This window comes from Cervus elaphus, chromosome X, assembly GCF_910594005.1.
Source record: "Cervus elaphus chromosome X, mCerEla1.1, whole genome shotgun sequence".
NCBI lineage: Eukaryota > Metazoa > Chordata > Mammalia > Artiodactyla > Cervidae > Cervus > Cervus elaphus.
Genome location: NC_057848.1, coordinates 31150207 through 31177852, shown reverse-complemented (window position 1 = coordinate 31177852; position 27646 = coordinate 31150207). Strand labels below are relative to the sequence as shown.

Here is a 27646-nt window from a genome sequence, read left to right as displayed (position 1 = left end):
CTCTGTTCTCTCCTCTCTCCATGTTGAGTGCCTTTCCCTCCTTCCAGAGCTGACCCCTCCTCCACACTCCCACAGCAGTGCCCCCCCCCCAACCACACACACACCAGGCCTCCATTGTCATTCCCAGATTGTGCTGTTTTTGTCTCTGTTTTGCCAACTAGACCATGAGTTCTTTGGGTGCTTCGGCTGTGTCTTACTTACCTCTGAATCCCCACTCACCCCATACTTGGCACAGGGCAAGCAGAAAGTGACTGTTGATGACTCCATCTGAGAAGGAGTTATCCCTTTTTTCCCCCTTTCTACTCCACCCTGTCTGTAAGTGGGCCCCCTTCTGCTCGCTGGGTTTATATAAGAATGTTTTGCTACTTGGGAGTCTCTCCATCTAACACAATATATGTGAGCAGAGGGAGGCTTCACAGAGAGGAGCCAAGAAGGCCCTGCCCAGTCAGCCTTTTCAAGAAGGCATGCTATATGTCAATACACGCTGGACTTGTGTGCAAATACACAACAGCTTTCTGAACTCTATCTCGGAACTATCTAGATTTTCTTCTAAGTTATATTTGCTCTTGATCAGCCTGGATATAGTATGCAAAGCTATACTGAATTATTAACAATACTGCTTGCTAGCAAGGACTACAACAAGGGAAATGTCAAGGGGACAAACTCTGGAGTTTAATGGTGCCAAATGCCAAGAAGGAAATACTTCCACCAGGGCCTCGTCCCAAGGTTATGCACAAAGATAAAAGGATTCAGGCAAGTGTAGAAGCAAAAGGCCCCTGCAGTTCTCAAAACACAAATTAAATAAACATTTATGAAGCTAATATATTTTGTTATAATGTTTAACATAAAATAATTATAAACAAGAGGGAAAATCATAAACACTGTAATTAAAAAACAATTCAGTAGGCTATAAGTCTACATAATGCATATGAAATTTCATATTCTACTACCTCCTCTGGCTTTTAACCAAGAACATTAAAAAAAAAAGACAATGAAGAAGAAAAAGGGAAATTAATGCATCTAAATGACTGGCTTTTTTGAGATAAACAGTCTTCTACAGTCTGTGAGAACACAGGGAACATACCCTCAGCTTTGCTGGCCGGGTCAGTGACCTTGCAACCCCTCTTTTGTGTCTTATCTTGGGATCCTGTCAGGAGGCAGGGATATAGATCGGTTTTGGCTTTCTGCGTCCTACAGCAGAGAGAGTACTGTCCTCCTTCCATTTCTGAAAATTGCCGGGCCCCTTGTAAGATCTACAGAGCCTTGGAAACAGGAGTTTGTTAGCTGTCCTTTGCTCCTCATCTTGTGGCACACAGACGGAATGTTAAATCTATGAAAGCCCGATCTCCAGAGACTCAGATAAGTGGAGCGGCACTAGAAAGAGAGTGGCTGTGCCCTGATTGGTGTCCAGATGTACAGCCTGGCCAACGAGCCCTCTTAGCTTGGAGGATCTGCCTCCTTTTATCTCGTGGTCTCAGGACCAGTTCAGCGGGAATCCCACTAGGGGGCACCTCTAGCGTCTCCGCCAAGATCTGACTCAGGCAACAAATGTTCTGCTCTGTGAACACAAGATGGCAGTATGTACTGGTCTATAGCAAGGCCTTGTGAAAGCGAGTTGAAAGAAGGGTGGGGAAGTGCTGACAAACTGAAATCCATTTAAGTGAAAACTGAACATGAGGAATATTTTGAATTTTTCTCAGAAACCAATAATTACTGAATTCTATGTATACAAACTATTCCAAGTCTCCAAGTCCTGAGACACTTCGGAACCCTACCACTTACACACCCATGGCTGGGGTTAGACCTGCTTGCTTTCCACAAATCTGCCCTTTCACATCAGCTCGGATCCAGGGGCACATTCCCCTCAGGCCAAGGTTTCAGGACACTCCGCAGTGTCCATGAACAACCAATCACCACACCCCTCCAAAAGGTAAGGATAGAGATCACCTAAGGTGGTAGGTGGGGATCAAAAAACTGCAAGTTTGGACAAATTGGGGAGGCTAAGTAAAATAGGGAGGACAAGACAAAACTTAGGAGGATGAGGGGGTGTGGAAGTGAGGGGAGCATGGGGGGAATAAAATGAAGGAAAGGGAAGGAGAAAGAAAGAAACCGAGAGGAGTAAAAGAGGGATGGCAGAGGAAAATGGTAAATAGGGAAATCCAGGAAAGGGAAAAAAAGGAAAGGGCCGAAAGGAGTAAAGAAAGAGAAAAAAAAGAACAGAAAAATAAATGAGAGAAAGAGGGGGAAAGGAACAGAAAAATAAATATGAGAGAAAGAATGGAAGAAGAAGGGCAAAGAGAAGCAACGCGCGGGGGGGGGGGGGGGGGGCGGCGCGTGCAGACAGAGGGATAACTGCTAACCGACTGGCATTCCGGGAAGCCGGAGCAGAGACCATCTCAGAAGGGGTTCAGGGAAGACATAGGAGGGAGCAATTGAGGGGAAAGGAGGAAAGGAATGAAGGGAGAAGAAACGGACAGAAACCGAGGAGCGGTTGAGCATGCTTCTGTGAGTTTTGTTGCAGGCGCGTGTCGGTTACCCCTGAGGCGCGCACAGCGCCCTCGGACACCCAGCAGGGGCCACGCGCTCTCTGCACCCACCCCACCCCCACCCCGCTTCTCGAAGGCGGCGTCTCTCCTGTAGGGGGACCCGTCCGCGGTGGGACCAGGCACATTGGTCCGCCCGCTGAGCTAGAGACCGGGGGTGGCGCGGCAGCTCTCGGGGATTCCTGGCCCAAGATGCGCCAGAAGCAGCGAGACAGCCCGAGCCGAAGCGCGGCGGGGCTCACGGAGGGAGGCCGAGCGGGGCCGGGCTCCTGGGAGCGCGACGGAAGGTGCGGGCGGCCCTGCGGGTGCTGGGGCGAGATGGGGGCGGAAGCCCGGTGGGAGCAGGGCGGGGGAGGGGGACAGTACCGCGCCGCCGGCTCCCGGGCGCGCGCGAGCGAAGCGGCGGCGGCCCCTCGTGGTCGGTCGGCCCCCCGGCGGGTCATTTGCATGCTGTCACGGCCCCGCGCTGACTCCCGGACGCGCGGCTCGCTCGCTCACTCGCGCTCGGCTTCTGCCACCGCTCCGCCGGCGCAGCCCCGGAGAGCCCGAGAGCCGGAGAGTCCCCGAGCTGGCGAGGGAGGGAGGGAACCCGGGAGGGAGGGAGCGAGGGCGCGCCCCGGCTCTCTGTCGGCCCCGCCGCCCGCCCTTCCTGCTGCCCCAGGTCCACCCCCGGCCCCAGCTCTCACACTTGGGAAACTTGGGACGGCGAGGGGGCCGCGTGTGGCACCTCGGGGTGGGGGTGGGGGGGCGGCCCTGGCCTGGAGAGGCGGAGGAAGAGGAGGGGGGCGGAGAGGAGGAGGAAGAGGAGGAAGTGAGCCCGAAGGATCCGCTCAGAGCTGTTTGTCCAGCTGTTTCTATTCGCACCCCGAGCAGCGCAGCCAGAAGGGGGCCGAGCCGAGGGTGGCCGGCTCTCGACGCTTATTTCCAACTCTTCTCTCAGCTTGTCTGTCCCAGACACCCTGGAGTCTCCTCCGGCCGGCCCGGCGGGCGCGCACCTGCCGGGAGCCCCTGACCTCGCGGGCCAGGCGGCCCCCGAGCCGGAGAACATGGCCCAGCCCAAGTCCGACTGCCGCTCACCTGTCGGCCTCGACTGCTGCAACTGCTGCCTGGACCTGGCCCACCGGAGCGGGCTCCAGCGCGACAACGGCGGGGACAACAACAACTCGGGCAGCCCCACCGTGAGCAACTTTCGGCAGCTGCAGGAGAAGCTGGTCTTCGAGAACCTCAACACCGACAAGCTCAATAGCATAATGCGGCAGGATTCGCTAGAGCCCGTGCTGCGGGACCCCTGCTACCTGATCAACGAGGGCATCTGCAACCGCAACATCGACCAGACCATGCTTTCCATTCTGCTCTTCTTCCACAGGTGGGTGGCGGGGCGCGCGCGGGTGGGCACCTGGTCCCGGCTGCCTCGCACCTGCCTGGGCTGAATGCGCCCCTCTGGAAGGCCGAGAGGGGCCCTGGAGGTTTGGGCGCCTGGGACCGCCACAATCCGACCCGGGAGGCTCCCTGGGTTCCTGTGTGGCTGAGGGGAGGCCTGGCAGGTGGGAGCCCTGTTTGGAAAGGTGCCTGCGGAGGCTTTCCTGGGGAAATGCTGGAGCCCAGAAGATGGACAGAGCGACAGAGCGGTAGATGCTTTGGGGATAGCCGGCGGCACTTTCTACCCAAATGCCTACATTTCTGCGGCCACTTTGGAGAGTCTGCCATGGGATGCTCTTGGGACCTGAGTTCCACACTTATCAAAAGTCCATTTCCAAACAGGCAAACTTGGGTGGAAATTGCAAGGGCTTTTAAATTACTGAGTGGCCCTGACTGAGAATGGGGCAAGCAAATTGTCCCAACAGATTCAGCTGCTACTGGTGTGGGGGAGGGTGGGGAATAAGAAAAATTAGAGACCTGTGAGAATTTCTTGAAACTCTGGATAGGGGGACCCCTCCCCATCCATGATCCACCATGGATCACAGCCTTCCATTTCCAGTGACAGCTAAAAGCAGCCCCAAAGAGCATCCCAGACAGGAGGGTGGATGAGTCCATGTCATGGCAAGCTCGTGTTGGAGTGCAGGTCAGACTTTCTAGAAATCCTGCTGAAGGGCAAGGAAGGGAGAGTGGAGGAGAAAAACACAATGGGAAGACCAAAGGTGGCTACAGTCTTCCAGTCTGAGGCACTCTGGTAAGAGCCGGTCTTGGGGAGACAACTGCAGCAATTTTGAGGCAGGAGAGGCAACTTTAAGAAACTCAGCTGTGGGTTTAGTGTTCTTAGAGCCATAGGGACGAGGCACTGGGGTGTGTGTGTGCGCGTGCATGTGGGGGTGGGTGGGTGGATTTTCTTCTTCCTCAAGGTCACAGGTTATGTAAGAGAAAGAGAAACCCTCTGTGGAAGACCTCAGTTGTAGTACAAGTTGTGTGTCTAGTTCCCTGTGTGACCCTGAGCAAGTTGCTTGACCTCTCTGGTCTCTAAGCTTCCTTTTATTTCTGAGATTCCAAGTCATGGGCAGGTAATGTGCTCAGACAAGGTAATAAGTAATTTTGGGCTCCCACAAAGTAGTTGAATAATGTGATGGTTTGTCGGTGAGACACAAATAGGAAATTTTAAAAGCCATCATGCTAGGCAAGAACTACCTCACTTAGTGCTCAGCCCAGGTTAGCCTCCACAATTCCAGAAGTTCCAGCAGGGTACAAGCAAGGCTGCTGACTTCATTAGCATTATTATAACAGGTTGTATTTGCAGGCATTTTCCACACCATCAAAGCCCTTTCTCATCTATTATTTCACTTTAGGCATCAATTTATCTCATTGTCTCTAAGAAACCATGCCGAGTTTCCAGGGAATCTTCATTTTTGGTGAAAGATTACTACAAGTGTATTCAGACCACAGCCACTGCAACCCTGCCGAGCGAAAGCCCTAACAGGTTCCTAATAGTCTGCTGAGCTTAGGGCTGTAGGTAGCGGGGGATGGATGGCAGTGACACCTGAAAAGAGGGCTCATAGCACTTGCACGCTTTCAACTGGGAGAGAATCTGCTCCAAAATGGCCTGATAAAACATAAGAGGGGATACTTCCTCAGCTCTGGGTCCTCGGTTGGAGGCCTAGGAGGGTCAGACCTAAGTGAGTGGGATGTGAGGCTGAAAGTCTGAAATAAAAGTGTTCACTTCTGCCACACCTTAGGAGGCTTTCTGGTGGTCTGGGTTTCTTGAAAACGGCAAGACCTCCTTTGTCACCTACTCTGTTAACACCTCTTGGTTCTTGGCAAAGCCTGGAAATGCTACCAGGTTGGGTTGGGGGCTGAGGGCTTTGGTGGAAGGAGCAGGGCATATCATTGGGAAGTTGTCTCTGAGCACCCTGCCTCCCCTCCTGTGAACAGAGCAACTCAAGCCCTCAGGCTGGGGAGTGACAGGGTCCTGTGGTAACCACTTTAACAGTTCCAGAAAGACAAAGCATTCTGTCACTTTCCTTCACAACTGGGACCTTAGAGACTGGAGATTCTGAATTTGGTTGAAAGTTTGCCTACAATGACACGCTCATTGGCAAAGTAGGAGGCCATTATTGCTGGTCATGGGGTTTTTCCAAAATCTAGGCTGGACAGTCTTCTGAGTGAAAATTTCCTCTTCCTACTTCATTTATTCCCTGGTTTTCTAGCTTCATACCACAGCCATCATGGTTACTTCTCTTCCATTTAATTATTTGATACTTCAGATTCCTGCCTGAGTGTCTTTTTCCTCTAACTTGTCTCCCGCATGGCCATCTCTTCTGGAGAAGCGACTCTTTCTGCCTTTCCTCCTACAGCCCACTCCCCAGCTGCAAGGGCTCCTATATTCTTGGGAGGAAGCATAGGGCAGATTCTTGATTTCTATCTGGTTTCTGCTTTGACCTGTCCCTGACTCTCAGCTTAGCTCTTGGTTTCCTTGGAACACAAGAGTGTAAGCAATTTGAGGGTAGGGTGTGTTTTCCACTTACTTAGCTTTTCCTTGGCTTCTAATTATACTGCCAGTATTCAGTAAAGGTTTTTTTTTGGCTAGATGACTGCTTAATTGTTGGTGTGGTCCTATATAAAGATTTTACAACTTTAATTGACTCTTGAAAAATTCTTATAAGGGTTTAAATATGATTTTTTTTTTTTGGTATGAACCACATGCAGTAACTCTGATAGCCTGGTAGAAGCCCTGATGAGCAGTGTTGTATATATACATATGAATCAGTGGTAATGGGCATGTAGCTCATTGGTATGTAAATAGTCCCTCTAAACTACTTGTGGGGGGAGATGTGTTTTACACACCAGCCCTTCAATCTTGTGTTAGGTAACTAATAACTATAATAGATTAATAGCTAAACATCTACTGAGTGTTTACAGCATGTGCTAAGCATTATATCTGCATAGCCTCATTTAATTTTACACCAACCCAATGAAATGGGTACTGTTACCACCATTCTTCATTTTTAATGAAGGAAATTAAGGCTGGAGAAATTAAATAACTTCCTCGATGCCTTACAATGAAGAGCAGAGCCAAGACTCCACCTAAGATCAGTAGGACACTAAAGAATTGTCGATGAAGGAAGAATTGTTAAATAGAGGCAAATATTAGCCCATAAACTAATCAAATGGTTAAAATGTCCTAATTAGGTCAGGTGACCAATCATCCCAGGACTTTCCACCAACACAGGACTTTCAGTGCTCAGACAGGGACAGTCCCAGGGAAACTAGGATGATTGGTCAATCTATTATTAGGGGACTATACTGTATTATTTTAAAATGCTTCTAAAACTGGAAAACCTAAGAGACAGAATATTCTGGGCAAAGAGCTAATTTTTTTCAATTGAAATGCAGCCTATTAAAAAATTTGCAAAGTTGAAATTTGAGGGGCCTTAATTCTCTGATCTGGGCTTCTGTGGTGGCTCATTGGTAAAGAATTCACCTGCCAGTGCCGGAGACACGGGTTCATTTCCTGGGTTGGAAAGATCCCCTGGAGAAGGAAGTGGCAACCCACTCCAGTATTCTTGACTGGAGAATCCCATGGACAGAGGAGCCTGGCAGGCTACAGTCCATGAGGTCACAAAAGAGTCAGACACAACTTAGTGACTAAACAACAACAAATTCTCTGATCAGTAAAGTATAGCAAGCTGAAAGGGGAGCTTTTGCCATATTCTGTTGTTGTCATTGTTGTAATCTCAAATTTATTTCTAAGATTTTATCCAAAACTACTTAATCAGCTCTATTCTTCAGCTTCCCAGCACCCCAGCCAGTGTGATTTGAGCTACTTTGAATCTGAGTTCTCTTGCAGCTCTGAGAGCCCTCAGAGTCTACCTTTAAGCTTCCGCGCTGGCAACAACTGGTCCCCACTTAGATGCACAGAAAATAATAATAGCAAGATTTCTAGTTGTTTTACATGTGTTAATTCTTTTAACCTTCCCTGTTGATGTGCTATATAGTAGTAAAGGGAAAGATGTGGATTCAGAGATCAGGCTTCCAAGAAAAATTTGCATAAAAATTATTTGTGCTTCTCTGAGTCTTCAAAGTAATGATTTCATAAATGTATATTCCTGAACCTGATTTCTGAGGACATAGAGGATTTGGGGGGCAAAACTCTCCCACCTGCCTGCTGTAGTGCTTAATTTTATACTCTAAGATCAATTTTCTGTCCTTGTCATCTAAAGTTCCTATTCCATAGTGCAGCGGTATTTGGGCCACACCACAAGAAATTCTGATTTAGAGATTGCAACCTTTTGTCAACTAATTTTGCCATTTGATTTTGAGGATAGTGTACTTTGCTGGGAAAAGGTTTTGAGTTTCTATGTGCTTAAGTCTGTTATTCTTTGCCTTTGTGAGTTTTGCTTTTGGTATCAAGCTCTGAAAGTCCTTTCCTAGCCCAGGGTAATTTAAAATAACTTTTTCCTGAGTGCCTAGTGATCTGACAAAGAATAGGCACATCGAATTAAGACACATTCTCTGTTGAAAACACAAATGCATTTGCAGACTTAACATTCATGGTTTATATACTTCATGAGAGCCCTGATGTGTTAGAAACTGTCTTTTTGCTGAGACACAGATGTGAATTCCATGTGCTCAGAGGCTTTGGGTGGTGAGTGACCCTACTGCAACTATTATATATACTACATATGTGAGTGTATGTTATATATGTATATATTAGGTATATGCATATATACCAGTAAAATATTTGTAACATAAAATTTGTCATTTTAATCATTTTTAAGTGTGCAAGTCAGTGGTATTAAGTATATTCACAATGGTGCAGTCAGCAATATTACCCATTCCAGAACTTTGGCACCATCCCAAATAGAAACTCTGTACCTATTTAGTACCTTCCCTGGTGGCTCAGGTGGTAAAGAATCTGCCTGTAATGCAGGAGACCCAGGTTTGATCCCTGGGTCCAGAAGATCCCCTGGAGAAGGAAATGGCTACCCACTCCAGTATTCTTGCCTGGAGAAGTCCATGGACAGAGGAGCCTGGTGGACTGCAGTCCATAAGGTAGCACGACTGAATGACTAACTCTTCACTTCATGAAGCAGTAACTCCCTGTTCTCCTCTCCCTCCAGTCCTTGGTAACCTCTGTTCTATCTCAGGAATTTGCCTATTTGAGATTATTTTCTATGAGTAGAATTATACAAAATGTGGCCTTCATTCACTTGAGGTAATGTTTTCAAGCTCTATCCATTTATCAGCACTTCTGTTTATGAGTGAATGACATTCCTTTGATGGATACACCACATTTTCATTCATCCAATTCACCTGTTCACAAACTTGGGTTGTTTCCACCTGCTTGCTCTGGTGAAGTATGCTGCTTTGGACATTGGTGTCCAAGTATCTTTTTGAGCCCCTTCTTTCAATTCTTTTGGGTCTCTACCTAGGAGTGGAGTTGCCCAGACCTACTTTTCAACCCTATTTTGTGGTCCTTTTCTCATAGTCAATTCATTCTTGTAGTAATGCCCATGAAAAGAGCAAATGTCTATTTCTTTGGGGAGAAGACCTCCCTCCCAGAGTCAACTGCTAGTGCTAGTGATTACAATGAAAGAAAGCTAAGAAGTTTAACCAAATGATAGAAGTTTTATGAGGGAAATGATGTGCTTTCAGGATGCTCATGAATTAGGGACTGGAAAAAGTTTGAGTGTGTCTCTGTCATGAATGGGCAGGGTCTACCCAGGTTTGCTACCCAAGGTTTCCTTTTTAAGAGAGGAACATGTAAATGTTTTGCTCACCATTGACTACTTTATGTGATTTGTTTATCAGAACTTCCTTCGGGGGTGACAGCTCATTGGGAATAGGGTTCTATGGGAATGGAACCTATGAAAGCTGAGTTGGAGAAGAGAAGCAGAGAGATGGGGCCAGAGTCCTTGAAAGGCCTGCTGCAATGTGGGGCTCTGGGCAGCACGGAGCTCAAGAGGTCTGGATGGAAGGTTCGTGCTCTTAAGAAAAGTGACAAGAACAGAACACAAATTCCACCTCCTCCTCCTCCTCCTCTGGAGAAGGAAATGGCAACCCACTCCAGTATTCTTGCCTGGAGAATCCCAGGGACAAGAGCCTGGTGGGCTGCCGTCTATGGGGTCACACAGAGTCGGACACGACTGACGTGACTTAGCAGCAGCAGCAGCCTCCTCCTCAGTCTTGCCAGGAATGGGCCCATGTGAGCCCACACCTCAGAAAATAACTCTTTTCAGGGTGACCTTATTTTCCCTCCTCGCCTGAAGAGAAGGTTAACAATCCTGCTTATATTTGCACTTCCAGATAAACTAACAAGCTCTCAATTCCAGGTAGAGCTTTGGCTCCTTTCCATAACAGGTCCCAAAGGCCAGGAAGTCTGGGTAAATGGAGATGGATGTGTCTGGCCAAGGCTGCCAGGGTCTCTGGGTCCCCTGAGTGGTGGAGCCTAGCAGAGCACTTGCCTGTGCTAGGAATAAGGAATAAGGTCAGCCATGTCTTTACCTTGGTGGTAGCCATTGCGCCGTGTTTGCTCATCACAATTATGCTCTTACCTGAACTTTCTCCTCTTGTGTAAGGGATCCCACAAGATAACCACAGAGCCATAATCTGCCATGACTGGCTGGGTTTACATAACAAATTGGTTGGTGTCATGCAGTAGTCTTGCGAGCCCTGGAGAAGCCAGTGTGCTGAGTGGGCCTGAAGCTTGGACCCATTTGGTGGGGCACTCAGTGTGCTCAGTGCACTCAAGGGAGAGCATTCCTTGACCACAGAGGTCAAAAAAGACTAAATTTCTCTTTTAGATGAAGAAGGCAATAATGGCCCAGGACATGTGCTGTCCCATTGCCTGCAATAATGGGACAAGGGTTAGGGCTTCGCTTGGGACCACAGGTTCGGCAGAGCAGGACCCTGTGGACTAATAGGTTCTCTGTGAAGGCTGAAGGCTAGATCTCAGCCTCAAAGCAGGTTTGATGAGGAGTCAGTGTGGGGAAATGGCTTATGGAAGCCACCACATACCCATGCCAAAATCCAGCTTAGCTGAGGAGTCAGAGTGGGGATAAGATGGGAGGAGTCTAGAAAATAAGCTTTTACAAATGCTAATCTGGGCAGGAGGGAGTCTTTTCATGGGGCAAAGCTAATTCACTTGTACCTTCTACCTGGAAATCTCTGCCCCAAAGTGGCTGTTGCCCTATGGGAAACAGTTTGTGAGGTGTGAGATCCCAGCCAGCGCGGAGACTGACTGGGAGGCTTCCCATTGTGCAGCACTAGCCCGAGGGGAAACCAGAGCCCTAAGCAGCTTGGTCAGTGATGCCCCAGGCATGCGATCAGCCTTCCTCCCCTGGGAACCACTTTCCTCAAATAGGCCCAGCCTGAAATCAGGCCCCTGCCTGTGGACAAAGCCCCAGAGGGACCTTCCCCATCCTTCCTAGAAGGAAGAATTTACTCACGAAACAGCCTTGGGTATTCAGCCTACTTCCTCTTGTCTTCTCTTCAGGGGAGATGGAGAGCAGCTGCTCACAGCTCAAGGTCTGGCCGGGATTCCCACTCCGAGCTTTGTAGGCCAGCGATTGGCTATAGCTATCCCTGAGGAAGAAGGGGGTGAGAAGTGAGAGGAAGGGAATTGGTTCCAGCAGCTCCTTCCTGGCTTACCCCCCCTCCCCCCACACACAAACACACACCTCCCTTTTAGCCTCACTCCCAGGCTAGGCTGGGCCTGGGCCAGCCTGAGGTCCCTGACTCATATCTCTCATAGTGCATTATGTAACAGAGCCAGGTTACTGAGGCATCAAGCTTCTGCTTGCTCAGTGGCAGGCTTCCCTGGGGCCAGGCATTCAGAAGCCTGCTGAGGGTCTAAGTAGAGCTCACTACACTTCCAAAGGAAAAGCCTTCCCTGCCTAGTGTCAGGCCAAGAGTCTGCTCAGAGGCAAGTGCCAGGCGGTGAAGGTGATTCCCCCCTAAGGCCCCCACACTCTGCAGCACATGTAAGCAGGCAGGTGAGCTGCTTTGGGCTTAAGCATGGTTTGGGGTGTTCTTGATGGGTGGCATCTCCTGCTGTCACCTGATGGTACAGTGCTGAAGTCAGCCTGGTGTATCGGGGGTAGGGGTGCAGAACAGGTGTCAGAAGTTCTTCCTTTTGTTGGGTCAGGTACTGTTCTGGGGACTTTAGGGAGATGGGTTTAGTAGAAGCTGGGAGGCCCAATCCAGTTCCCAGTCCGTTCTTCACAAAGTCTCAAAGTCCCCAGGCTGGCCTGAATTCACAGTGATACCGAGTTCACTTTCTAGCTTTTTCAGAAAATGGCATTGCTGGTTTGGTGCAACTGAGCCCCCAGTGAAACGGGACTTGCTAAATTCTATGACATATTTCTCTAATAAACTCACATGAATATCTACAACACAGAATAGCCCCATCAATCTAATAGTCCACTGGCTCAAAGTTTATGTCTAAACCAATAGGTCCTCTTCTCTTTCCTTGTCTCCACCCAGCGTGTCACACTGTGTTGCCAGTGGGTAAATGCCTCACAGGCTGAGTGTAGTGGGGGACACTGCCCTCCTGTCCAAGGAAAGGAGGAAGAAACAAGGAGGTAAAGTCAAAAGATAGCATGGGAATTACTGACAGGTGTGATTTGTATGCAACTCTCAGACAAGCCCAGGACCACCATCTCAGGGCTCAGGAGAGCTGGACACCCCAAGTTCCCTGAATCTAGTGACAGTTGGGGGCAGAAACTGAGGCAGAGGTGCAGGATTCCCCCTTCTTGAGGCCCCTCCCAGGCCTCCAGCCTCTCACTTCTCTCTATCCCTCACCCTTTCAGTTGATAGTTGCAGTAAAAAAAGAAAGAAAAGAAAAGGAAAGAAAAACGAATAAGATAAACCTGGCCCAGTCTTAAGGCACTAAACTCTGCCTCCCCAGGTGCACAGGAAAATGAACCACGGCAGTGCCTCATTAGACCTTTTACTGAGCAGCCAAGCGCTTCAGTTAATCAATCCATCATTTATTGACCATGGGCCTGCTATTTACCCAGCACCTACTGCAGATTTATTGAATGCCTGCCCCGTTAGGCATGGAAGAGGGGTAGAGGAGGGAGGTGGCAGGACCAAAGCAGTTCCAGCGGAGCCACCAGCCACTGCAGGCTGGGCTGGGGCTTCTGCTCCTTGAGGGAAAGGCCTCAAGCTTACTGTTTCCTGGGTCTGCAAGCCCAAAACTTAGGCAGCGCCAAAGCAAACTAGGAAGGGAGAGTCTCTTTATGGCAGCAGCTTCCAGCAGGGCCTTAAAGAATGGCCAGTGGAAAGAGCTGTAAGGCTGTCTGATGGGAGGGGAGAGGGCACCTTGCCTATCCAGCGAGGGTCATGGGTCAGAAGGAGCTGGCTGGGGTGGGGACAGCAAGGAACACTTTCCATGTATGAGAGGCCTGATCTGGCCCTCCTCTTGTGGCCCCTTTCTGAGTCGGAGCAAGCCTCCCCTCAGGGACCTAGCTAGGCTTGGGTAGGTGGAGGCCTTCAGGGCCCAAGAGCAGAAAGGCACCACTCCTCGATGCTTGCAGAAAGCTCATCAGAACCAGGAGGGCTAAGCATGGGAGTGCAGCTGAGGGTGGGTGCCAGAGGAGTCTGGGGGTATGGCTTCACATCTGTGCATCTCTGGCCTCGGTCTCCACCAGGCCCCTTCTGAGGGGGATAACAGAACAAGGATCATGTCAAGGCACTGCGCTGAGAATGTATATGTAGTGTAGTAGTGTTAGTTGCTCAGTCGTGCTTGACTCTTTGCGACCCCATGGACTGTAGCCCACTAGGCTCCTCTGTCCGTGGGATTCTCCAGGCAAGAATACTGGAGTGGGTTGTCATTCCCCTCTCCAGGGGATCTTCCCAACTCAGGGATTGAACCCAGGTCTCCTGCGTTTCAGGCAGATTCTTTACTGGCTAAGCTATCAGGGAAGCCCAAGAATACACACACAGACACACACACACACACACATTGTTCACCCAAATCTCTCTGGAAAAAAAAGTTCCTGGCGGCTTCACGGGGTGTCATTTTAGCCTTGTTTGTATCAATACCTTGGTCAAACCCTTCCTTCCCAGATGCCATATAAATGAAGGTCCTGGGATTTGGCTGCGGAATGAGGGAAGCCTCAAGCTGACAGGAAAGGAAAGGGAGCTGGAGTAGCAAAAAGGAAGCAGCCTTGGGTCATCTGGGGAAGCAGATTGCTGCTTACGGTCAGCACGTTGCTTTCTGGGGCCCTCGCACCGAGCTAGTGTCCTGGGCATGCATGCCCACACCCTTTCCTATCAGTGCTCTGGAAAATTCACATTTAGCTTCATGAGCAAATTCAGTCAACAACAAATATTTCTCTCATGCCTTCCATGTGACAGGCTCAATGTTAGGCACCAGGAATAGAGTGGGGAACTCACAAAAAGCATGGCCACAGCCATCATGGAATAGTAGAGTAAAGAGATGAACATTAACCAAAATAACCACGCTAATGAATCTATAATTACAAAGAAGTGCCAAGAGGGAAAAGGAATAAGTTCCTCTCTGAGAGTGTAACAAAATATCAGACAAGGCTTCCTGAGGAAGTGATATTGAACTAAAGAAATGAATCTCTATGGCTGAAATTCTAATCATCAGACCCAAGCCGAAGGAGACATGTTTAGACAGAGGCTTTCTCAGAAACCCCTGAAGTCATGCCATAGCTACTCACACTCTTGGAAATATTTCTAGGCTATGAGTGGCCAGCAGGTCCAAAAGGGGAGGTCTGACAACATTCTGACAGGAGGAAGAGATGGGGGTTGAAGCCCACGGGGCAGCCAGTACTTAATGTCATCTTTCACTAAAAATAGTCCATGACGGTATGGAAATACGTAAAGGCTGGCCCTGGAGACCAGTGATAAAGCCTATGGTGGAGGGAAATTTGTTTTTGTAAATTATTTACTGTAAAGAAAAAAAGAACCACAGAGGGTCATCTGGGTTTTATTTTCCCTTTGCGGGCCTCCTTCTAAGTTGTGAATGCTTCTCATTGTACAGAGGCTGTGGGGCACAAAGCTTCAGGCTGCATTCGTTTCTGGGGCCTCAGGGTTAAATTTTCTGGGTTGAAAATGTCAGATAATTTGTCCAGGCTGAAAAACAGTCTGAATGCAAAAGGGAAGAGAAGCTTGCTTAGCCAACCGGCTAACGCCTGGGACTTCAGGGAGCTGTGGGGCCAAGCTAAAGGAGCCAAGATGATTGATTGAAGATGAGCATAAGGATGGGCCAGACGGTGGTCAAAGAGAGGTTGATCTTCAAATATAAGAAAGTCACAACTCAGAGATGGTGACTAGCTGTTTCCAAACCACACTAGAAACAGAACGAGAGGAAATAGGCCTCTACTGTAGCATGAAGAACTGTGATTAGATAACAGAAAGAACTTCCTGACTACTAGCATGCAGAGAAGCTAGACAAAATTACCAAGGGATGTTACATAAAATGCAAACATGGGGAAGGTGGTGACTAGCAATAAAGAACTGAATAAAAGTATGAGAGGGCTGGTAATAAGGATCATGGACAAAAGGGGTCAGACAGGTGGGGAAAGCAAAGGCATCAGATGCAGGTGCTTATAAGGAAAAGAAAAGTGCATGTGTGAGAGATGAATGTTTTTAGGAAAATACTTTCATAATAGAAACATGTATGAAATTTCCATTGGAAATGGAAGTGAAGTGAAAGTCGCTCAGTCATGTCTGACTCTTTGCAACCCCATGGACTATACAGTCCATGGAATTCTCTAGGCCAAAATACTGGAGTGGGTAGCCTTTCCCTTTTCCAGGGGATCTTCCCAACCTAGGAATCAAACCTAGGTCTCCCGCAATTGCAGGCGGCTTCTTTACCAGCTGAGCCACAAGAGAAGCCCAAGAATACTGGGGTGCGTAGTCTATCCCTTCTCCAGGGGATCTTCCCAACCCAGGAATTGAACTGGGGTCTCCTGCATTGCAGGCGGATTCTTTACCAGCTCTTCTAGGACTGGAATCATGTAGGGGAACAGACTAAGGAGCTGTTAATTCCCCTCTGAATCTTTCAGGTTTCTTATCTCCTAGGCAGATTAGCGTCAGTGGTATATCCATCCTAATGGTCTAACAATTTTGGGGAGCATCTCAGTGTGGGAGGTCATTGGAATAAGACTGCACACCCCAGGTGCTTGGGGAAGAGGAGGATTTCTCCTTTCACACACACGTGAAAATCAGACATGGGGAGAAAGTGGCAGCCAACAAGCCAGGCAGGATCCCCGTGGCAGGAAACTTACAATCTAATAATGGAGACAGACACCAAATAATAATTACACAAATAGCCATATCATTACAATTGATCATAATAAAGAAAAGGTGCAGGAAGCTGTGAGAACACAGACTAAGGGTTGTTCTAATCCTTCCCCGAGGATTAGAAAATTCACAAAAACAAAAGTCACCTTGTTAAAACCTTGGGCATTGTATCATTTATGTCCCTCTGTGAGGGATTCTTGCCCCCCAGTCACTGCTAATACCCTAAGGTGTGGATTTTGAAGTCACTCTGGCTCACTGGGGACCTCAGATAGGAGCAAACCCCCAAGGAAATTTTCTCATTGCCAAGATCAAGCAGCCATGATTTAGGCAGAGTGATTCTCTAAGGGCCATAATGGCCTATCAGCTGAAAATCAGGATCAGAAAGACTTTGAAGAGTTCTTCACCTGCCAGATAAACAGGGCGAAAGTCAGTGAAGAGAATAAAGAACTAACACACTGAAAATTATACTCGAAACTGGCCCCCCGAAATGACCATGTCTCCAAATTGCTATATCTTCAGCCACCTATTCAGATATGGGTGGCTTTGCTAGTATATTCTAGTGTTAACTGCAAGGTGTGTCCAGAGCTTTTGAATGCTGAGCCATTGATCATGGGGAGCCATGATCCTAGAGAGGCAGGGCCCCACTCTGTTTTTCCCGGTTTCTCTCCCAGTAGGGTGGGAGGTGCTGGCCTTTGTGGGGAGCTGGGGTGGGCTTCTTCGCCCTCAAAAGACCCTAGAGCAGCCACTGAGGAGTAGAGAAGGGCCTGACAGACTATGTGGCATTAGCAAGTGACTTCTCAACCTCAGTTTCCTCATTTAGAAAATGGCGGAATTAAAAAAAGAAAAAGAAAATGGTGGAAGTGTGGTTGAGAGGTGGGGGTTAGGTGAGAGGATGTTCCAGGAAGCACTCAGTGAAGAGAAGCCTTCCTTATCATTAGGCAAATCATATGAAGAGCCAGAACAAAACCTTTTAGGACATGCCTTATCTCCCTCTCACCAGTCCCCTCACAGACCCCTCCCCTTGCTCCGTCAATCACACAACCTGTCCTGCCCAAAGCCAGCTAACACCTGCAGCCCAGTCTGGCAAGCTTTATCTCTGTCAAGGCTTGCTCTCTGAACCTTCTTCATTCACACTCAGGTGTAAATGACTGACAAGGCTTCTAGGTTTCCTTCTGTTTGCAGGGGACAAACTGCCAGGAGCTTTGACATTTTTACCAGAGATTGAAACCTAAAGAGGCATGAGGGCACCCTACTGGCACTGCTGGCAAATGGAGAAGGATTTCAGAGGGCAGTGGAACTGGGGACTGCCTCTTCAAGACCTTGAAATTCCATCTACCCAATGTTGGGGGCTGGCACCTTCTGCCTTCACTTGCATCTTAGCCAGACACAGAGGCTCAGAACTGGCAGGGCTTCTGCAGTCATTCAGTCTGACCTTCACCCTTTACAAATGAGGAAACTGAGGCCCAGAGATGGGTGGGTGCCTGTCACAAGCCAAACGGCCAGTTAGTGACCAGCTGAAAAGAGAAACCATGTCTCCTGATTTTCTAACCCAATGGTCTTATGAATTCTCATCTCTAGATGGCTGTGCACATCCCATCCCAGTAGGTACACAACATCTCCATGCCAAGAGACCAGCTTTGGGTCTCCCTGATGCCCAAAACGGTGGTTTTTTATTTGATTTGATTTAATGGAATTGACCAGTGTCTTGGGTGTTATGGAGTCCCAGCCCTGGAATTCTGCTTCTGTTCAGACTGGGGCTGCATGCCACAGCCACAGTCATGCAAGGGGGACAGAAAGGCTTGCTGTTCGGGTTGGAAAAGAAATCAGTTGCTGAAACATTGGTCTTTTTGAAAGTTCCAACCACAGGGGCTGGCTGGCAGAGCCACTGTCTGGGCTCCCCTGGAGGATCCGGCCCTCCCCTTCAGTCTGGGAGTTAGTTTAGGAAGCTGGCCCAGCCTCAGCAGAAGATCCGGAGGGCAGCACTTGCCCCAGGAGCTCCAGCCTTCCCTCAGAGCCTGGGAGCCCCCGAAGGCACTCAGGGCCGGGAACTTCCTCCCGCCTCCACAACGGAGCCAGCCCAGGCTGGCCCCGAGGCTCCCTGAGCACTTTTTCTTCTGAGCCTGGGAAAGAGTTTCCAGTTGATCCCGCCCTAGCCCAGCAGCTATAGAGGGAGAGCTAGAGCGTGAGAGGGAGGTACAGAGAAAGAGAGAGGAACCAACCCCAGCCAGGCAAGAGAGAGAGAGAGAAATCAACTCCAGTCAGGCTATCAAGATTTTCCTGGGCAACAGTGACAATGAAGGGGGAAAGACTGGAGGAGCCTCAGCTCATGGAAGAGCCCCAGCTTGTAGAGGACCCCGAATTCATGGAGGAGGCACAGTTCCTGGAGGAGCTACAGCTTGAGGTTGTAGAAAGTGGGTCAGGTTTGGGTCCAGAAGATCTGGGTTCGAGTCCCGACTTTGCCACCAATCTGATGCTTGAGCTTGAGTAAGTAACTCCCTGCCCTTCTGTGGGCTGCTTTCCCCACTTACAAAATGAGAGAGGGGAGAGAGAAAATGGGTTTCTTGACTCTCTTCCAATTCAGATATTTTGGAAGATCACACCTGTAGCATCTTATTGTGTATAGATGGGATGTGTGGACACATGAATATGTCATTGAAGCCCTGAAGGTTGGAAGGATGGGAGGAAGAAGGGATTCACAAAAGCAAGAAAGGGAAAGGAGAAGATGGTAAATGTGTAAAAAAGTCATAACCCCAAGAGAGGATCTAGGCTGAATAGAACTTTAGGGTCCACTTTGAAAACTCAAGGATGATGGACTTGGAATGATTTAGTAATGAGACCAAGGTGTTTGGGGGTGTTGGCAAGGTATAGTTGCTAATGAGCTCTCCACCAAATGTCTCCCAGTGACCCCTTCAGCCCCAAAGCTCAGCTCCTCAAACCAGAATGTGTTTTTTGAGTTCTTCGTGTGTGTCTTTGGAGAAATTATCATTTGAACTAGGGGGATTTTCTGGTCTTGGATGTTTGCATTTGCTCTAAAAGACTGCCTAAGAAGAAGGACTAGACTGGCCCTTTGTCTTAGAAATCTGGTTTCCAGATCTGAAAGAGACACGGGTACCCCAGTGTTCATCGCAGCACTGTTTATAATTGCCAGGACATGGAAGCAACCTAGATGCTCATCAGCAGACGAATGGATAAGGAAGCTGTGGTACATATACATTATGGAATATTACTCAGCCATTAAAAAGAATTCATTTGAATCAGTTCTAATGAGATGGATGAAATTGGAGCCCATTATACGGAGTGAAGTAAGCCAGAAAGATAAAGACCAATACAGTATACTAGCGTATATATATGGGATTTAAAAAGATGGTAACGATAACCCTATATGCAAAACAGAAAAAAAGACACAGATGTACAGAACAGACTTTTAGACTCTGTGGGAGAAGGCGAGGGTGGGATGTTCCGAGAGAACAGCATTGAAATAAGTATACTGTCAAGGGTGAAACAGATCACCAGCCCAGGTTGGATGCATGAGACAAGTAACCAGGGCTGGTGCACTGGGAATGGGGTGGAGAGGGAGGCGGGAGGGGGGAACACATGTAAATCCATGGCTGATTCATGTCAATGTATGGCAAAAACCACTACAATATTGTAATTAGCCTCCAACTAATAAAATTAAATGGAAAAAAAAGAAATCTGGTTTCTTGGTAAAGCCCCACTTTCACCAGAACCACCGCTGCATGACTCAATGCAGGGCCCTTTGAGAATTTGACTGCTGCTATATATAGCTGCTCTCCCCCTCACTTATGCACAGATGAGATACCAGAAACCAATCTGCTTGGTGAAAGTTGGTGTTTGGTACCTTTCACTGCATTCTGATTCCTTCATAGTGGACCATCTCTCCCTGGATTATATGATGAGGGTCCATAGCCACAGTAGGTGACACTTCACTAACCAGAGAGAGCTCCTTGCCAGGCGAGGCTTGAGAGCTCAGGGCTGCCTACATGGCAGATCTCCAATGTCCTCTGCCAACTGTGTACCCACCAGCCTCTCTACTGCAGTGGGGAGGGTGAGTAGAAGAGAAGCCGGCCCCACCTGTCAGGCACCTGCCTACTGCCCTAGTGCCCTCACCCTCAGAGTCACACACTCTGCTTCCTTGCTGCTAGCCCACCTTCTTCTTAGCTCAGTTTGTTCAACAATCATTTCTTGTCCCTCAGTTAATCAGTCATAGAGTCTGGTGGTTGCAAGGGAATCTTAGAATTCCCGCAGGGAATAGTGCTGCACTATATAGGGCCCTAAGGTCCTCCTTGGTGCCTTGGCATCTGCTGAAGGGAAAGAACAGAGAAAGGAAGGAGAGAGTTGGGGGCGGGGGAAGAGAGGCCGGGGTGAAGGTGAATTTGAAGGAGGGAAGGAGAAGAGGAAAGAGTTTAAGAGGAGGACACAAAGAAAGACAGGAGGCATTGTGCCACCGCCTTCATCTCCAAATAGATGTTACACCTCCAAACAAACAAGGTCACAAATAAAAATCTGTGTGTGTCTTTTAAACTTGAAGGGGTTTGGGTCTTCACCTGGTTTAATTTTCCTCACCACAGTATTTTCAAGCTGGGCTGCCCTGAACTAGAAAGCATCTCCCGGTGGGTGGTGGAAGTTAGGGAGTTCTGGGAGCCTGGGGAGTGGAATGGGCAGAGCTCCCTGCCTCAGCCCTGCCTCCCTCAGAGCAGTTTTGTTTCTGGGGACTTTGCATTCAGAGACCCTGAGAGAGTCCAAGTTGGATGGGGTGGGGGCGGGGGGTGGTGGAATGGGGAATGATTATCTGTTTAATAAGAGCAAAAAGGGCTCTAAGCCCCTGAAGGGTCTTAACTCTTCAGCAGAAACGGGAATCTTGTGAAGCATCCCCAGGGGGTGGACACACTACTTCAGCCTGAAGGCATCTACCCACAAGCGGGTTCCCTTGTTGGTCAGCCCTGATTGTTAGATAGTCCTTGTGTTTAGCCCACATTGGCACAATCTTTCTGGCCTACAGAACACTTTGGCTCCACTGCTCATGTTCTTGCTGCGGGCCTCCTTTGTCTCTTGACCACCCGGGGAGCCAGCTCAGAGAAAGGGGTGTTGCTGGCCTCCCAGGGAAGACGGTGTTCCCAGCTCGGGACACCACGCACTCCACGCTTCTCAGCCGGAGGTGACTGGGCCCCATGTGAGCACTGGGCTGGACAGGCAGGCTACTGATGTGGGCTTGGGGGCACTCCAGCCAAAGCAGCCCCTGGGGCCAAGGCTGAGGAAGTCCGCTCCACAGAGGGCACTGTCCAAGTTAAGTGAGGTCTAGTGAGGAATTCTCAGCAGGGAAAATAGCTTGAGGGAAGGAGCACTTGACCAAGAATAAGGGCCCTGTGTTCTGCTGCAAACTGCAGGCTTGGCCAGGGCTGGCACCTGAAAGGAGGAAAATAGTAAGGGCCGGGGCCCTAGCCCTAGAGGAAGGCGTGAGGGAGGCAGGCTCAGGATGGCATCCTGGCCATTCAGCCCTCTAAAGCCCTGCCGGCTTTACATTGCAGGAGGAAATAAAGCCATGCTTGTTGGCGGTGGGGACCTTCTGTGTGCATTATACAGAAAGCACTGTTCCCCTCAAGCACAGTAAACAGGCGCTGGTGGTGTGCAAGATCATTTTAGGTGGTACGTGGACTAACTTTTTCTATTTTTTATAGCTATTTATTTATTCAACATGTATGGAGGGGGAGGAGTGTGTCTAACACATACACTGTATGATTTCTAAAATATTTCTGAGCAGGAGGCAGTTTTAAAAAGTGAATCTCCTGTGAGCTGTTTTAGAGAAAATGTTAAATAAATAAGATTTCCCATGTGGCTTAGGGGTAAAGAATCCACCTGCCCATGCACGACACTTGGGTTCCATCCCTTGGTCGAGAAGATCCCCTGGAGAAGTAAGTGGCAACCCACACCAGTATTCTTGCCTGGGAAGTCCCACGGACAGAGGAGCCTGGCAGGTTGCAGTCCATGGGGTTGCAAAAGAGTCGGTACAGGGCTGAGTGACTGACTAAACAACAACAAAAAAAGAACAATACTGGTGGTCCTCAAACATGGCCTAAATCTTGAAAGTGGTAGGCAAATCACTGGATTTGGGGCCATCCGACCACACTTGTGTTAGCAGAGGTAGGCAAGGGGAGCCATACTGTATGATTTGAGATCATCTTATCCATGTAGGGGCTCCTCTGGTGGCTCATCTGGTAAAGAATCCGCCTGCAATGCTGGGGACCTGGGTTTGATCCCTGGGTTGGGAAGGGCCCCAGGAGAAGGGAATAACTACCCACTCCAGTATTCTGGTCTGGAAAATCTCATGGACTATCCATGGGGTTGCAAAGAGTTGGACACGACTGAGTGACTTTCACTTTTTAACTTATCCATGTACACCTAGCTTGAAGGCCCCCTCTGACAGCCCACTTCCAAGTGTAAGAACATGCTGCTATTTTTATATCTCTGATGTCCTGCTCTGCCCCGTGACACTCAACACTCCAGATCAGCAGCAGGCCTTTCCCCTGGCTCCAGGCACCGCCTCTACCACGCTCTGGGACACAGTCGCTGATAAGTTGGTGGGGCTGTCCTCACCACCTTCCACTCATTTCTTCTCAGCATTGTTCACAGGCACATTCAGCTCCAATTTAAGGAGTATTTCCGGGAAGTAAGTCAAAGAGGTTCCAATCTTTCTCTGAATGCACAAAGCCCCAGTAGAAGGACAGGAAATATGTCACTGTGGCAATTTCGCATGGACTGGCGCCAATTTCTGGACAGATTCAGGCAAGATTCGGTGGGAAATTTGTATAAAATCAAACTGTACAAGAGGGTTCCCATTTCTACGAGGAATTTGTGATGGGCCCCTTCCTCCTTCCATTGCCCTGAGATAGGGAACATGATTATTAGTCCTGCTTCCTCCTGGGGCTCACCTTGCGGATTGTGAGGTGAGCCCTAGAAGGAAGTGGAAAGGTGATCGAGGTTTTGGGTCTGTTCTGCCTTCCGCCTGGATTGTATCTGAGGAGCCTTGCATGTCTTTGCTATGGTGTCCTTGGAACTGTCTTTAGCCAAAGGCTCAAGCCGAGACAGCTGAGCTTCCAACACCTCTAAGAAAGGAAATACTACAACATCCTTTGGTGGTCCAGTCCAGTGTTTAATAACCTTTGCTCTGTGAGACTGTTCTTCCCAAATTTTGTCCTCCTGCTTTCTGATCCACCTCTTTGTATGCTTAATGGTAGTTTTGATGCCCTTTGTCAGTTTTCTTTTCCAAATTAACAAAATCTATTATAAAAAATTTGAACCAGCTTGTATTTCTCTATCCCTTAGACAACCTCCAAATTCTCTACCAGAAACTTCATTATGTCCTCTGTAACAGCTTTAGCCAGTCACCCCCATCTCTCTTACCAGTGACACACATTTTGCAAGATGGCCGGTTTGAAAAAGAGCAAAATTAACTGAACCTCAGAGGACCTAATCACCTGCCCTAACTCCTTGAGCTAGCTGTTCCACGGGAGACTGGAGCAGTATAGGGTTTCATTAGTGGCCAGTGGCCATGGAATAGAGAAGGAAGATGACCTCAGAGTTCCTACAGGCTTCTTCTCTATTTAGAGCATCCAGGATCATGCTTACTCCTTAATAATACTAAATTATGTACTTCTGATTCATTGCAGCCTCTGTCTTTAGCCACACAGATCCATTCTTGTATCTGTCACATTTTGGTTGTTCTTATATTCATTATCCACGTTGGGGATTATCCATAGGAGTCACTGACTCCTAGGTTGCTAGCACACCCCCACCTGAGCGAGCTGCTCTGTGGGTACTCAGGCATGCAGAGTCACTTTGACACCAGTCCAAGTCAAACATAAATAAAAAAGATTCTTGCAAAAAGAAATCATCCACTCACACACAGATTCCAAATACAATTACAGTTGAATTTCATGTAGCTGGGGTAACATTGGACCTGTGGCATGGATAATACAAAATAAAAGTTACACCCCCAAAAAATCACGTATAGCTAGCTTTTAAATTGCAGTAGGGGCCTAGTTTTTTTTTTTTCCAGTAGTTCTGCTTTCCTAATTATTTGGGCCAATGTGAAAGTGAGCCTGCATTCCTGGAGTATACAGAAACTAGGAGACAAACCTGGGTGTAGGGAGAAGCTAAGCTGAGACCAGGTGTTGCCACAGACATTTCTCAAAGTGGAAAAGCCTCCCAGAAATACTTGAGAGTTGGCTTTCAGAAATCTTCTCTGTGTGTCTTAGGTGTGTGTCATATGGTTGTTTATGCAACGGACTTGTCCAGGAAGGTCTAAGGGGTTTGTCCGCAGGTATCTAGCTTGCTTTGGGGAGACATAGAGCCAGGGAGTTGACCAGAAATCACAGTTTTCTTCTCCTTCCTCACAGCCTGATGGCTGTTGCACTGTGCCTGGTCTGGTCACCTGACCTGTGCAAGTCTGAAGGAGGTGGTGCAATTCATCTGAAGAAAATCACATCTGAGACAGGAAGGGGCACGGCAGCCTCTTCAGCCAAGGATTTATGTATCTGTCACAGGAGGGAAGTGTGAGCTGAGAAATGACTCCCAGAAGTGCTAGAATTGGAAGAGGCAACACTGCTACCTTTCACAGTCAGTAGTGTATTCATGTGAAATCTGGGCTACCTCAGGAGGCCAGCATCCTGGCCCTTCCTCCCTTCCTCAAGTCCATCCTCCCTCCTCGCTCCCCTTCTCCCTCCCTTGCTCCTTGCTCTGACTCCACATACACTTAAGAAAACAGAGCAGAGCTGGCCAGGTGCATCCCACCAGGGACCAAGCTGTAGGTGAAGGAAAGAGGCTTGCTACTGCTTTTTGCCTAGCAGTGAGAAACCAAGGGGACGGACCCTAGACCCTTGAGCCAGTCATAACCCCTTGCAGCAGATGTCATGTCACCATGACAGGCACTGTAGCAACCTAGGGGAATGGGGTTCCTCTGGTCCCTGCAGCCCACAGAGGCCAGGGGGTTCATTCAATCTGGCTCTATCTATACTTAATTCTTTGCGGATTTTGTGAATCGATTTTTGCATTTTTGCCTGCCGGGCGCGTTTTGGCTATGGGCCTCGGCAACATCATTAGACTCTCGTGGTATCTCTGGGGAATATAAGATGGGCTGCAGGACTCCATCTATTGGGCTCTATTGTCTGGATAACTTCTAGCCTCTCCAGTGCCAAGGGACCCCAGCTGCAACATCCAACCCACTGCTCAGGTCTGTTCCTGGCACCGATGGAAACAGACTCCTGGCATCTAAGTGCAGCTCTTTGTGTGTTCCTTTCCTATTCTTTGTCTCCAGGGCAGGGGCTTGGCCAAGGGAGCAGATTCCCCGCCATGACAAAGACCAGGTGATGGTAGTCACGCTCTTCTTCTCAGGAAGCAAGGAGTGCGCCACGCCAGGCCTTGAAGGGTGAGTGACACCCTGGCTCGGGATCTCGGCCCTCCTCACCAGCACATGGTCTGTCCGTTAAGTGGGAGGCGATGAGTCTGAATTCAGGGGAAATGCCTCTCTCTGGGGAGGAGATTTTATCTCCTTTGTTGTAAACCTAAATGTCAAATCTGAAACATTCTCAGCCTGGATAGAGGAAGCAGGCACATTCCTCAGAAAATGGCCAACTGGGTAGAATTTGGTTTTGACTCTCTTTCTTCTCCCTCATTCTGCTTTCTAGCACAAGCTCCCTCAAAATACCCCTAGCTGCTCGGGGTGATAGATAGCACATGTTCCAGAACTTTCCTGATCTCCCTGTCTCTTAACCATCCTCCTGCGGGAAGCTTGCTTTCTGCTACTGCTAATGTGATACTGTGAATCCAGTCAAGGTGTAAACAGCTGGTAGTAACTGAACATTGCTTCCCCTGCCCAAGTCACAATTCTCTTTAGACCTGGACCTTTGCCAAGAGTAAGCACTGTGAGAACTTCAGGCTTAGCTGGGAGCTAGCAGAGCTGACCTTTTCGGGCAAGGTTCCTCTGACCTTTACCTCTCAAATCATACCAAGCAGGCAGCTACCCTCTCCATCCACATATAAAGCCATCCCTGGGGATGCTGTTGACGTTAGCAGAGGGGACTGGGAGAGTCCTGGCTCTGCCCTGACCCTCATAGAAGCCCAAACAGAGGGGGAGGACTCCAGCTGAGCCTAAATTCGGCCTAGGCCCCTGTGCCCTCCCCCCAAGTGGCGAAGTGGTAAAGAATCTGCCTGCCAATGCAGGAGACTCAGGAGACCCCCCTGGGTCAGGAAGATCCCCTGGAGGAAGAAATGGCAACCCACACCAGTATTCTTGCCTGGAGAATCCCATGGACAGAGGAGCCTGGTGCGCTAGTCTATAGGGTCGCAAAGAATCAGACGCAACCTAGCACGCACACCTTCCTGCCACCAGCCAGGCAGGCACTTTGGGAAGATGCTAGGAAGAGAGTAGAAATCCTTCCTGGCTGTGTGTGTGTGTGTATGTGTGTATACCTGATTTAAATATCCTTGTAATAGCAAAACCATCCTCGTTTGAAGGGAGGAGCTCTAACCACTTACAGAGCTAGGGTTACAGTCCTTCTGAGGGGTCTGTTGCAAAGCTATTTTTGGCTCATTTGCTCTTCTTTCCTCCTTGAGTCCTGTTCCTCCCCAGGCCCCTCAGGAGCCCCCCCTCTCTGCCTCCTTCCCAGTGTCTGTGCTCACACAGGCTTATGCAGGGGAAGTAACCTCTAGCCAAGTGATTCTCTCATCCAACACATTTTCCGAGATGGTCCCACCGCTCCTTTACAGAAGAGTGGGGACAAAGACTGTCTGGGCTGGTGTAACGACCTCTTCCCCTCCGCCCAAGCACACCGGAATTCCAAATACTCTCGTTTTCTTCGAGCGCAAATGGCTTTTGCTGCTGATCCTTCTGCTCTGGGTTACCCATTTCCTGCTCAACCCTGGCACAGAGAACGTGTCTCTGTAGCAGCTACCTCAGGGTAATTTGAGAAGGAGCTCTAGGCCACCACATGTGGAAAAGGAATCAGAGAAGACACATGTGGAATAAGAATCTCCTCAAGAAAGATGTTGAACTTTTGCAAAGGGCCTGAATATTACAGAAATACCAGCACCGGATGTTTCTCTGGTGCCAGCATCATTTAGTCTAAGGTGATTTTATTGTTGTTGTTGTTATTATTATTATTATTATTATATCCTCCCAGTTCCAGATACTCAAAAGAAATCCCTGACACTGTTCCATCTGCCTTAGGGAGTCAGCAACCACTCATGTCCTGGCTGTGTGAAAGTCTTAGGCACACGTACCTCTATCGTGTCTGGAACACTCAGCTTGTACCTGCGGTATCTTGATTGCTTTCTGCCTACTCAGTCAACTGTGCCGTGTCACTGAGCCTGTTTGGTTGGGG

At 48.8% G+C, this 27646-nt stretch overlaps 1 protein-coding gene across 6 annotated transcripts in view; it reads left to right on the top strand.

Annotated features, from left to right (window-relative positions):
* Positions 1–1776: 1776 nt before the first annotated feature.
* Positions 1777–27646, top strand: part of TSC22D3 (TSC22 domain family member 3) — a 64658-nt gene continuing 38788 nt past the window's right edge. Inside the window, exons 1-3 of one of the 6 annotated variants that reach the window (XM_043895666.1) lie at positions 1777–1930; positions 3484–3909; positions 25582–25692. In XM_043895666.1, the coding sequence (XP_043751601.1) occupies positions 1899–1930; positions 3484–3909; positions 25582–25692 (569 nt within the window). In that variant the 5' untranslated portion in view covers positions 1777–1898. Of the gene's footprint in view, positions 1931–2366; positions 2506–2653; positions 2831–3016; positions 3205–3483; positions 3910–25581; positions 25693–27646 lie in introns of those variants that run through there. The other 5 variants (XM_043895667.1, XM_043895665.1, XM_043895670.1 and 2 more) reach the window with 5 other exon arrangements.